The 13776-nt window shown below is 45.3% G+C and overlaps 1 protein-coding gene across 7 annotated transcripts in view; it reads left to right on the top strand.

Moving 5' to 3' along the window:
- Msi2 (musashi RNA binding protein 2) overlaps positions 1-13776 on the top strand; it is a 374857-nt gene that overhangs the window by 231196 nt on the left and 129885 nt on the right. For all 7 annotated transcript variants that reach the window (XM_090351082.1, XM_090351083.1, XM_090351084.1 and 4 more), the window contains one exon: positions 12295-12343. In XM_090351082.1, coding sequence (XP_090207208.1) covers positions 12295-12343 — 49 coding nt within the window. The remainder of the gene's footprint in view (positions 1-12294; positions 12344-13776) is intronic.

The following is a 13776-nucleotide window of genomic DNA, read 5'->3' on the forward strand; positions in this document are numbered from 1 at the left end:
TGCTAATTTTCAACAGTCTTCAAGTCAGGCCTTGAACTGAGCAACCCATATTCTGGGGGTTTGGCCCAGCATTCAAGGAAGTAGCTTTAGGGGTCTAAAAGATTGGCTGTCAGGGGAAGAAGCAGGAGCTAATTTGGACACCACTCAAAGCCCAGGGAAAAGTCTTTGGGTGAGCACTTGCCCAGGTGCCTAATACTCTACAGTTCACAGAATTCTACCTCTTGCCAAAATTGGGCTTCAGAATAGAGGAAGCTGCTATTTCCAGCATTAAGTGCTATTGCTGCTAAATTTGAACCTGAGTAATTGCGGGGAGGGGAGGGGAGGGGTGAGATGGAGGTGCTCTTTGTAGTGCCAGAAAGGACTCAGAGGAACCTTGGAGAATGGATTCCTACACTAGGTAGAAAGTGCAACATTGACTTCTGGGTCAGTTCTAACTCCCCAGCCTGTGATGTGGAGACAGATGCAGCTTCCTCTCTCCTCTGGTCACTGACATTGCCCTTTAGTTCTGGCAGAGTTCATCAAAATCATAGGCTGAGGGAGAGAAGGGAGCCTGGGGCCTGGGAGTCCTGCAGCATCCAGTGACCTGTATCCTTTGGGCCCTAGTCTGTCTCTCTTAATGTCCAGGTAGCAGAAAGGGATGGCAAGGGGCACAGAGGCATGAGGGTAACAGAAAGCTCCAGGGTCGTTCTAAGCCCCCATTCTTTTCATGTGTACTCTATGATGAATTCTGTATTGGGAAGACAGCGGGACCTCAGCAAATACTGGTTTAATGAATAAATGTGTCACCTTGGCTGAGCTCTCCCTCTTCCTCATTCTTCATCCACCCCTGTCCATCTGTAAAGGTGCAGAATAGAAGGACTTTAGAAGTCACCTGCCCAGAGCCCTGATCCTTCTGAGATGCTGTCAAGCCCTTCTTCCACCCCACCATCAAGCCATGTTCTGCACTCAGAAAGGAAGCCACACATGGCCCAAGGGATTGGCATTGGAATTAGAACCTGTACCTTCCAAACAGCCTCTCTCCCCTTCTCCCGAGCTCCCTAGGTGGATAGCTGCAGCCACGCTTGTCACCATCTGAGATTGCATTGGCCACAGGAGATGTGGATGATTTTTCCATTTGGTCCTGATGTTTATTTCATGCCCATCAATATCAGCCCGTATTAGGACAGATGAGGTGGTTATTTACAGGCTGTGCATTTTCACACTTGGTAATTATAAACCCTTTCCCTGTTCGGTCAGAGTCGTGGAGATCTATTTTGGCAATTAGCAGTTTAGTATTTGTTTAATGGGAATGCAAGAGAGTGTTACGGCACATCAGTGCTCCCCTAATGATTTTCCTCTCTCCTCTGGAGCTGGCAGGTTTGGGCCTTTTTCACGGTAGGTGAGGCCTGATGGGAGAGGTTGGAGTGAGGAGAAAAAGAGCACTAGGCAGCCTGTCTGCCACTCCCCTCCCCCAGAGCACACTTGCATGCATACATGCATGCACATACGCACACAAGCACTCACGCACCAGCAACCAGTGCTGAAATGGGCCCTGGATTTCCAGAGCACAGCAGTCACCACTTGAAGGAGCCTCAGACAAGAGGCCGTTAGGCCAGATGCCATTTCCATGTGACAGCTGTCAGCCTGCCGGATCCAACTGCTACTTCTCAAACAGCTCGTGCCCAGTCTTGCCTTGTGCCCCTTTCTGTGGCCCCCTCCCACCACTTCCCCTCCTGTCAAAGTCCAGGCTTTGATAAGTGAGAGGACCAGAGAGAGCTTCCTACTCCACCTCCCACGGTGAGGCGAGAGCTGAGGGCTTTCATGGAGCTCCATCCCAACTCCATGGGCAGATTCTTGCTTCTCTTTTGTGTTGGGGACAGGGCTTCTTGGGACTACTCTCCCAAGGACATGCTGATCCTGTTAATGACTTCCCTTGTGACCCACTTGTAGAGGGAATACACAGAACTAGGTGTGTTTATGTGCATGTGTGAGGGGCAGGAAATAAGGCCAGGCTCTGTTATTATGAGTCTATTCCAAATCAGGCACTTGCTGGCTACCAGTTAAACCATTCTATCAACCCTAGGGTGAGAAATTTATCTCATTGGGCAATGTAATCTCTCATAGGCTGAACCCTGAACTGCATTCTAGGACCCTTATCTAGTTCTAGTTTCTGCTAACAGGTCACCCAGTGTCTATGGAGAAGCCCAGTGATCCAGCTTTTTGATTTGCCTATATACAAGAAAGAGACCACTGCATCTTCCTATCTATTTACCTCTCCAGTCATTCCTCTCCCCTCTGTGCCCACTATGGCAATACATATACGATTTTCTAAGGTCACCTAAACAGATCTTTAACTTTTTCTTTTTTTTTTTTCTTTTGTAGGAATTTTAAGGCAGTATTTGTTGGTTCATCCAACAGACAATGACACTATACTAAGCCCTAGGGATTTTAAAAACAGAGCACAATTAAGTGAGACTGGTAGGGGTAGGAGATAGAAGGGACACATACAGTTTTAAATGCAGGCTTCACTGTTATGTGATCCCAGGCAAATCGCTTAATTTCAACAAGCCACAATTTCCTCACCAATAAAATGGGTGTGATAGTATCTACCTGCAAGCTGCAAGAATTAAATGAGCTTTGCAAATTGCCCATTAAACTCCAGTAAGTGGTTGCCATTACAACAGTCATTACTGGGGAGAGGGGGACATTTCATCACAAGAGTCTGATAAGTACTCCTATAGCCAGAATCACTTAGTGGGAGGCCTTGCCTCACTAAATCTCTGGGCTAGAGTTATATGGAGTCCCCACAGGCAGGTGTTCCTTTGTTCTATTCATAACTGCTGTCTGGTAAACTGAGTTTGGTTTTATTAAGTGAGAAAATGGACTGGCCACTCTAGAATCAAAAACAGCGCAAATAAGAAAAAAGGGGGGGGGCTGATGAAAATTATTCTGCTTGATGAGAGGTAGAATATTCTGGCCACAGAAGGCTTTGGAAGAGGCTTTTATTTTTTCTATTTTCTTTTTCTTTTAAAGAAACTTAAATAAGCTCTTGCTATTCAATTAAGGCATGGGTAAGAATTAAAACAAACTTGAAGTTATTACAAATTAAATTTTTTTTTCCTTTTCCTTATAAAATGGAGGAGGTAGTGTCTAGGATAGCAACTAGGACAGAACTCTGAGGGTGCCTCCATTGCTCCAGAGCTGGGTTGTTTGAGAAGCTGCCTGCTATCAGGGGCAGCAGAACCAGAGATGGCAGAAAGTCAGAGACTGGCAGGTGAGACTTGGGCTTCTAGAGCCAGCCTTTGGCAGTTCTCCAACAACCAGGAAGGAAACTGAGGCTCAGAGAATTGGAGTCATTAGAACACCAGCCTTAAGTGGGGAAAAAAAGTGAGAGCCAGAGAGACCCTGATTTCAAGCCCTAGGATATATACACATATACACCCCCCCACACACACACATAAACCCTATTATAATCCCCATGGAAATGTTGGTGCAGTAGGAAAGGAAACATAGTTTTAAGTTTTTCTTGAAATTCTAGGTTCAGTTATTGGTCTTTTGGAGCTACTTCAAGACATACTTCTGGCTTTCTTGTCCTAAGACCTGGACAAGGTCAGGAGAGCCCCCAGAAAGCAATGTATGGCAGGGAGCTGAGCTGGTCCTTACCTCTAGAATCCTACTTACAGGCAGCCAAAGGTCTACCAATGCGGGCCTTCTAATTGAGCTCCATCCATCAATATACATGCCCCATTAGCTGCATTGGCCATTTATAACAGTGGTCCTCTGCCTTGGTGGCACCTGGATCACTGGAGAGTCTGGAAAGATCCTCTTCAGGTCCAATCCATAGTGATGATTTAAAAGGCTGGCGGTGACCTGGGCAGCAGATGTTTCAACAGTTTCTAAGGTGCTTCTAGAGATAGACCAGGCTGAAGACACTCACCTAGAGTTCAGCGTGAACTAGTGGGATTTTCTGGCCTATTCCTCCTCTCTGTTTTGCCTTTTGGGTAGAATTAAAAAGAGACCAACCCTGCCTTTGTAACACTGGAAGACACTGGACAGTCCTATTTCAATAGACTGGACATCACTAAGCAAGCCTTATGGCAGGAGCTGATTCTGTCTGTGCCCAGGCTAGTAGGGTAAGAGTAAAAAACAGGTCTTCCTAGGATCTGAAATAAAGCAGCTGATGGCTGTTGACACTACCTAGGCTTCAGCACCTGTGTCCTGGATGGTCCCACCACATCAGTCAGCTGTCTGCTCTGCAGCATCAATGCCTAGAGTTCATGGAGTAAACATAATAAGGCCTATAAGCCCTATGCACTTAAACATCACTGTCAACATTTGAGGGTGTTTATTTAAACTAACACTTGAAGCATTTGAGTGGGAGCAGGAAGCAGAATTCAAGGGCATATGTTCTGGGGGAGGTGAATGAGCCTGTTTCTCCTCTTCCCTTTCCCCTCCCTCCTTGTAGCTGGCCAGATGATTTAAGGTCCATTTGAAGTGCCATTTCCTGCTTTGTTCTTGATACGGATGGTATGTGGGTGTATTTGTGTCCCGGGAGGAATAGGAAATTAACTTAGGGCAAATGTTGACCACAGCAAAGCCCTGGAACAGCCTCACAGAACAGGGTTGGCAAAACACTGGTAGGGAGCTCAGTGCTCTCAGATGTTGCCTCAACAGCTTCTGGGCCCATTTCCTCCATTCTGGGCAATGTCTTTGCAAGGAAATCCTAGAGACAATCTCAAACAATTCCCTCCTTTCACAGATGGCTTCATTGGAGAGAGGGAGGTGATGCCTTCCTCCCTGAGGTGCACGTAGAGATGTGATAGAAACTAGAACACCCTTGTCAGGCTCTGCCCAACTCTGTTTGCCTTGATCAAGCTGCTCCTAGCACTTGCTGAGTCATTCTCTCCAGTTCTTTCCTCTTTAGTCTCTTCTGGGAACAAGCTTTCTGTGTCCTCAAATCAGCCTCGCCTTACTCACCTCTATACTTGGAAAGCCAACACTACCCAGCTCGGGGCAGAAGCTGGAGGTCTAGGAGAACACACTCTAGGGTCACACTCGGCAGCCGACCAACTGGACAAATAGAATTTTTGACCTTTTTTTCTACAAGCTTCATTGAATTGTGACTTTAAAGATTTCCTGTGGAGCCTGCACAGGAGCTGGGCTGGCTTCAGTCTTAACCTCTGGATACAATCAACACCATCTGGCTACTTCCAAAATCATCCAGCAAGAATGCCCAGCTCCCAATAAGTCTTTTGACTCATACGAAAGAGGGTTCGCTCATTCATTAAATGAATTAGGATTAGAGAGGCATCACCCACTGACTTGAGTGGTAATTATTCCTGATTTTTCATGGTGTTCATTTAGTGAGGAATGTGGTTGCCAATTTCTCTTGGCTTTTCTAGGCTCTCTGTCTTCAGCCTTGCTACTGCGGTGAGATTTAAAAAACATCTTCCACACCCTAGTTCCTCCGTTCTACTTGGAAGATTCCTTTTGGAGTGTAGACCTGGTAATTTACTATCCAGCCCACTATTTCTTTTTCTCCCTCCCTGCTTTTTATTTTATTTTATTTTGTTTTTGTTTAATCTCTAGTGTCAGGCAAGATCTTTCCCTCCTTTGAACAATTTTTTCTTTTTATTATTTAAGTTATTATACTGTGGAGTTGCCATTTAGCTAAACAGTTTATGAATATATCTTGATCAAATCTTAAAAAAAAAAAAAAAGGAAAAGGAGCTGTTACTGGGTGCCAGTGGCTCACAGCTGTAATCCTAGCTATTCAAGAGGCTAAGGTCTGAGGATCATAGTTGGAAACCAGCCTGGGCAGAAAGTCTATGAGACTCTTACCTCTAATTAACTACCCCCCCACACCACCACACACACACACACACACACACACACACACACACACACACAAGGAAAAGTTAGAAGGGAAGCTCAGGAAGGTAGTGTCAACCTTGGTAGTAGACAATAACTGTTTATGTCATATGTCTGGAGACAGTGGGAATGGTTCTGCTGACCTTGGCCGGCCTTGCTAGGGTATTTTGGGAGGTAGCTAGCTCACACATCCAGGTTAGCCTCAGGACGAATGTGTGTGTTTGGGGGGGCAAATTTTGCCCTCCCCCTTATGTCCCTCATCTACCAGTAGGTCAGCCCAGGTGTGCCGTTCTCATGGCAGTGGCACGGGCCCAAGAGAGAACATGGCAAAAGCAAGCACATCTTCTCAAGGCTGGGCCCCATGAGCCAACTCCATTCTCTCGACCTCATTTTATGGCTACCATATGTTAAGTCCAAATGCAAGGGATGGGAAGAGAAATTACAAAATTACAGGGTGAAATGTATGGTCCATTGATGGAATCAGTCTCCCATAGAGCTATATGGTTTGCCTCTTATTTGTACTTAGCCTGATGCTTTGTAAGTAGGGAATGCCTAATAAATACAGGTTGCATAAAAGTAAATGCAGTTGCTATTAATTCAACTTCTTAATCAAGATCAGTTGGCTGTGTAGTACAGACTTTTTTTTTTGGCAGGGGGGAGGGGGTGGTCATGGGGCTTGAACTCGGCCTGGGTGCTAGCCCTGAACTCTTCAACTCAAGGCTACCGCCCTACCTTTGAGCCAAGCCCTGCTTCCCGTTTTCTAGAGGTTAATTGGAGATAAGAGTCTCGGGTCCTTTTGTGCCCGGGCTGGCTTTGAACCTTGATCCTCAGATCTCAGCCCCTTGAGTAGCTAGGATTATAGGCATGTGAACCACTGCACTCAGCTCAGCTGTTCCAGACTCTTAACAGGAGCTTGTCTGTTGGTAGGAAAGTTGATCATCAAAGAAGGATATGAATTTGCCTTGGGTGCAGTGACAGCTTGGCTAAGTCCTTCTTGTCATCTTCTCTTTCATGGATTCTAACCATCTCGCATGTCGGGGGGGGGGGGGATCGGAGGGAGGAAGGAGAGAGGGAGGGAAAGAAAGAGAGAAAGTATTGGGGCTTGAATTCAGGGCCTAGGCTTCATCCCTTATCTTTTTTTGACTCAAGGCTGGAGCCTCTACCACTTTAACCAAAACTCCACTTCCAGCTTTTTGCTAGTTAACTGAGGATGAAATTCTCAAACTTTCCTGCCCACGCTAGCTTCAAACCATTATCCTCAGATCTCAGCCTCCTGAATATCTAGGATTACGAGCATGAGTCCCTAACACCCAGCTCCACCATCATTTTTAAGACATTAGAATGTAAATACCCAAGAGCAGCAGGGAACAAAGAGAGGAGGGACCACACTGCTGTATGTCCCAGAAAAGAGATTTTTTTTTTTTTTTTTTTTTTTTGCCAGTCCTGGGCTTGAGCTCAGGGCCTGAGCACTGTCCTTGGACTTTCTCAAGGCTAGAGCTCTACCACTTGAGCCTCAGCACCACTTCCGGCCTTTTTCTATGTATGTGGTACCGAGGAATCGAACCCGGGTCTTCATGCATGCTAGGCAAGCACTCTACCACTAGGCCAAACTCCCGGCCCAAGAGATTATTTTTTTCAGCATGTTGAAGAGCAGATACATGTTAGAGGGAGCCACTTGCTAGAGAGAAAAAAAGGGGCCACCATCCACCAGCTGCATCAGCAGCACCTGGGAGCAAGTTGGAAACACAATTGCTATTGAACTGGACACTGAGGGGGGTGGAGAAGGGAAGATGTCTGGCTTAGCAAAGCCGCTGTATGACTCTGGCATGGATGATGTTGAGAAGCTTTTCCCAACATCAGTGCCCAAAGACTACTAGTGTAGCTCCTCATACCCTCAATGCATACCCTGCTATGCATGCCTGCTACAGCCTACTTCATACCTTGTCAGAGTCTAAAACACTCAGGTGCTCAGGCCCTGCTTGTGTCAGGACAAAGACGAAAGCATTCCATTCCCAGCCACTTGCCTGTAAGACATTTGACCTTGTATTTTCATTCTGGAAGACACTGTTAAGGACACTAGGGCTCCCTGTCAACCTGCCTTGATTATTAAAGGCATGTCTCAAGGCTGGAATAAGCTCTTTCTCTCCAGAAGACCAGGCTCATGTGGGACAAAGCAGTCTGTGGTTCAGATACCCCCTGTCCTCCTCTCACCTTTAGGAGGTCCTCAGGACTACTAGGCTTACTGATACCACCCCGGTACAATGAAATTTATAATGGTGGTAATGTGAAGATGGTATCACACAAACTAAATGCCAATGTTAATCACAGGGAAGAATATATTTTCTCTGGGAGTATTTAACAAGTTAATCATGTTCACTACCCTCCTACCCTTGTATGCTATTCTAGACCTTGAGTGAGAGCTGGCCTATGTGTTAATGTTGTAACTCTGTTCTGCCAACTCATTTACCTGGGTTTCACAAGGGTATTTGCGTGAGCACTCATGTGAGACAGAGAGCAACTGAGATCGTTATGGGCCTGCTGGCTCCAGGGCTGATACGTTACCTCAACTGTGCCCCCTTTTTTCCCCTTAATGGAGACTCACACAAGCTGCTTCTGTTTGATTCACATAGAACCGTGAGAAACAGGCCCGTATGTGAGGCCCGTGTTTTTCATTCTATTCAGTCTTTGTGTATTCAAATTCTCCTAGTTTCAGCTCTTGCTGTTCTGCCAGATTTCCATTGCATTGATGGTTTCTCTGAATTAATAAGTGTTTTGCAGCCACTGAAAAGTTTTCACCCCACCAGCACTGGGACTTATCCATATTGATTTTTCCCGCTTTCTCTTTCCTCTCTAGCTACTTCTTAGATGTTGCATTTTGTAAAGTGTTAATAGAATTTTTATTCTCTTTTGCCCTGACACTATCTATTCAGGAGGTCTTTGCAAGTCCCATAGTACAGCTGGACTACAGAGGAAAGAGCTCTCTATTCTTTAGGACAATAGTTGCCCCCTAAATACACAGCGATCCTCCCCCACAATCACCAGGGTAGAGTGAGTGTTGGAGCCTTTGTAAGAAAGCAGCCAATTACACACCACTGAAAAGGGGTTTGGAAAATACAGGGGAGGTGGGGGTTGTTGTTAAAAATTTCAAAGTATTTATTTCCTAAGGGGATCTGAATCTCAGTACCAAAACATGGCCAACGCACAAGGGAAGCTGTTTTCCTTACTGTTAGGCATTTTCAGCTCAAAATAAGGACTTGGCATTCAATCAGAGAACATGGAGATGGGTGTGAAGAAGCAGATGTCACATTTACCTTCACTGTCTCAGCAGGTCTCACCTCCCCCCCCCAACACACACACACACACACACACACACACACACACACACACACACACACACACACACACACACACACACACACACACACACACACACACACACACACACACACACACACACACACACACACACACACACACACACACACACACACACACACACACACACACACACACACACCCTGGGCATCAGGATTCATATCTCATCCCAGGGTCTGAGTCGGAGATGCCATATGTTCTAGTGTGACTGCTCTGTGTGCAAACATACTGGTTGATCTTATGGTGGTTTTGCTTGAGTGGTACATGGGAGGCAGAACGGCTGTTGTGTGGTATGGCCTCAGCAGGTGCCTGGGGGCTCTTCAAGCCTGCCAGTGATGGGCATCTGGGAGGGGCCTGGGGAAAGAACCTGCTCAAGTGATCTGCAGACTATCAGTGCTTGCTCCTGCCAGCTGGTGCCTGGTAGAGTGAGGGCAGTACTCTGATTGCAGGAGAAGTTACCAGTCAAAGCCCTTCTCCCTTCTCCCGACACCCCCTGCACATGACTGCAGGAGTGGGGACCAGAAGGGGAAGGCCTCAGGAGCCTGTTTGTTCAGGCTTGGTTGCTTAGCAACCAAAGGGGGCCCTGTCTTCCAGAGTTTTTAAGCTAGGCCAAGTTCCTTCAAGGTTTGTGACTGCCTTGCCTATCCTGTCTTCTATCCATACCTGGACATTTTGCTCTTCTTTACATTATACCTGATAGCATCTAGAAAAACAGGTTTGATTTGGCTGGAGGCACCATTTTAAACCTTGTTTCCTTGCTTCTCTTGGTGCCCTCTCCTAAGTTTCAGCTCACAGTCTGGGGGAGTGAAGAATGAATAGCCTGTGATTCCTTTTCTCAGCTGGCTTAGCTCAAGCCCCCAGGCTCATTTATGTGCTTTTGAACACAAATCAATGGTGCTCAGTCCTTCCTAGCTACATCTACACACAGGAGAATGTTCCCAGGACAGAACCTTCTGGCTAACAGTCTTCTACCCACAACTACCTAAGCTGGGTCGTATTTCTGCTGCCAGTCTTGAGTACAAAATGAATAAAGAGAGCAAGCTACCCACAAGAGCAGACTAAGTACTCTCTAGGTAAGTAACTAATTAGTTAAGCCAAACACCTAGGCTTAAATAGATGTTGTGTAGAATAAAGAATTTGACCTAAAGCAAAAGGAGTGGGTTTTGAGGCCAGATCTGGTTCATTAAGTATTGAAATCTACCTGCCAATCAAGTGTGACTCATGAAATCTTATTGTTAGAAAACTCCAGAATGGTTGCAGGTTTCAGGGAAGACAGAAATTGTTCTTGATATTTTCTTCTCTTTTTAGATTTTGCAAAGGTCCTATCATCAGTACACTTGTTTGCTATGGCTTCCATAATAAGTACCACAGAGGGTTCCAACAACAGAAGCTTATTTTTTCATAATTCTGGAAGCTAGAATCCAATATAGTAGGGTTGGTTTCTTCTGAGGCCTGTCTATCCTTGGCTCGTAGGTGACTGTCTTCTGAATATCTTGTGTCCTAACCACTTCTTCTAGTGACTCACCGTAATTACCTCCTTCCAAATACAGTCATGTATCAGGAGGCTGAGATCCCGAGGATCGAAGTTAGCCAGCCTATGCCAAAAAGTCCCTCTTACCTCCAATTAGCCACTCAAAGACCTAGCACTGTGGCTCAAAGTGGTAGAGCGCTACCTTGAGCAAAAGAGCTCTGGGACAGTGCCCAGGCCCTGAGTTCAAGCCCCATGACCAATAAGAAAAAAGATATTGATATAGATATAGACAGACACACACACACACCACACACACACTCACACACACACACACACACACACACACACACACACACACAACTAGAGGTTTCCCGGATTTCAGCATATGAATTTTCGAGGGCATAGTTCATCCCATATCAGTTTAAGTTGAGCTCTCATTGATAACTGGAAACAATGTAAAGAACCATTAGAGGGAAATAAGTAAATAAGCTTCTTGCTCTGTGAAATCATGCAGTGATCAGGATAGTATTCATAGCAGGGTACAGGTGGGTGGCTCAGGCCTATATTTCTTGCTACTCAGAAGGCTGGAATCTAGAAGATCACAGTTGGAAAAGTTTATGCAGAAAACTCTCTGAGACCCTGTCTTCAAAATAACCAGCAAGAAGCAAGGCTGGAGTTCTTGAGGGACAAGAATCCAGGCTATAAAGCAAGCTGAGCAAGCTCCAAGGCCCCTAGTTCAAACACCAGTACCACGGAAGGAAGGAAGGAAGGAAGGAAGGCAGGCAGGCAGGCCGGGTGTGGTGGTTTATGGCTGTAATCCTAGCTACTCAGGAGGCTGAGATCTGAGGATCAAGATTCAAAGCCAGCCAGAGCGCAAAAGGACCTGAGACTCTTATCTCCAATTAACCTCTAGAAAATGGGAAGTGGGCTTGGCTTGAAGGTAGATCTGTAGTCTTGAGCTGAAGAGCTCAGGGACAGTGCCTCGGCCAAGTTCAAGCTCCATGATCCACAAAAAAAAAAAAAAAAAAAGGAAGGAAGGGTGAGCCCAAGCACTGTAGCTCTCACCTGCAATCCGAGCTACAGGAGAGGCTGAAATCTGAGGATCTTGGTTCAAAGCCAGCCCTAGCAGGAAATTCCTTGAGACTCTTCAATTATTAATTACCCCCAAAGTTGGAAGTGGAGCTGTGGCCCAAGTAACAAATAAAGTACAGGGGCAGCACCTAGGCCCTGAATTCAAGCTTCAGGACCCATACCAAAACAAAAAAAGAGAAAAGAAAAAAAATTTCATGATATAGTAAGTTTGTAGTAACATTACTTGTTAAAGCATGGAAAGAAAGGAATTACATATATAATACACTAAAAGCTATATTAAAAGTTTTTAAAGTAAATAATAAAGGAAAATACACCATGTGTTAACTGTAGTGCTAGGTAGAAAGATGCACAATTATTTTCCTTTTTTGCATTTTCATATCTTCTTTTAGCAAGCCACTATTAACACCTATAATGGAAACCACCTCTCCCACCCCCTACCATTTACTGGTAATATTTTGTACATTTTCTGGAAATTCCTAAAGCTGCCTCTCTTTGGTATTTTGCAGGTGGAAGATGCGATGCTGATGTTTGATAAAACCACCAACAGGCACAGAGGTAAGATGTCCCAGCATGAATATGTTGTCCCTATACCTCTCCTGGCCTCCATCGCTCCTCATGTCCAGTCCTACTGAACAAGATACCAGGAAGAATCCCAAAGCAAGCAGGAAGTGGGAGCCATTTGTTGGTCGTTTCCATTAATGGACAGCCTCTTTAGCACTGAGAATCCACATACAGATCACGGGCATACTCAGCACATACATTCAGATGAACTGTCTAATCCAGACTTTCTTAATCCTTTGCTAACCTCAGCACTGTGATTGCAGTAGAAATTATTTGTAGCAATTACTCAATATTGAGTTCTCAATTTGCATCAAAGAAGGTGGTTTAGATGTAGACTGTCGATCTAAAGAGAGAGAGAAGAAAAAATACCCGGTAAGTTTGTTTGCCGAGTACAGCAGTTAGAGATGTGGCAGTCCCTTGTGGCACCTTAGAATGTGTGGGGGACAAGTGTACTGATCTGTAGCTTCTCTTGTACTTCTGTCCTATTTATGTTACAGAAAGTGGATGTCAACCTGGGATCCCAGAACCTTTTTTACAATGACTTATAAAATATATGTTTGAGCTCTCCTTGGGAAAGGATTCTTAGCATTGAACAGATTGTGAAAGAGGGCTTGACCTCCCCTCCCAACAGAGCATGTTAAAATACTGTCTTAAAAAAAAAAATTGAAAGAATCTAGAAAAATCCTTTCTAGAGGTAGTAAGAGTCCAAGGAGGTGTTATAACTTAGTATTCCATTCTCCTGTTCTCCAAGAGCTTCAGGTTTCTGGGGTTCATATCAACAGAATGTTAATGAGCAGAGCTAAGGTGTAGGGCAGAAAAGGGTGTAGGGCATTCTCCTGAGGTGATGGGGAACTGGAGCTGTTAGTGAGCCCAGTGAGCTGTTTCCTTGCCACTTGGACTACATTTAGATGTTTCTCTCATTGTTTACATTCTTGCTGTCACCTGTGATTAGAAGCAGTTACCCAGTGTTGACTGTATTTCTTTCCTGTTTGAAGAAGGTGGCTGAGTAAACGGGAGGAAGGGATGAAGGGGGTGGGGGAGGGGCTTGGCTGGCTAAGTAAGAAAAGGACAAGCATGTCCTGATTGTGCTTGGTCACAACATCTCATGCCCATCTACAGTGACCTCAAGATGGGAAAATGAGAATTGGGTAGACTACGGTGGTGGCAAGTGTTTGTGGAGGAAAGAGATGGGCAGGGGTAGGGGATGATGAGGAGTAGGGAAAGGCAAAGAGAGGAAAAGCATCAAAAGTATCAAATGTCTGGTGTATCCACCAAGTTGCTTTAGAGGGAGAGGAGGTAATGTCCATAATGGGAAATTTCTGAGTATCCTTGGCCATCTTCCACATTATGGTTTCCAAAGTACCAAACCAAGCATGGTGGTGTGTGTCTTGTAATCCTACCTACTCAGGAAGCTGAGATCTGAGAAT

Source organism: Megascapheus bottae, chromosome 17, assembly GCF_031878675.1.
Source record: "Megascapheus bottae isolate mThoBot1 chromosome 17, mThoBot2.hap1, whole genome shotgun sequence".
NCBI classification, from domain to species: domain Eukaryota; kingdom Metazoa; phylum Chordata; class Mammalia; order Rodentia; family Geomyidae; genus Megascapheus; species Megascapheus bottae.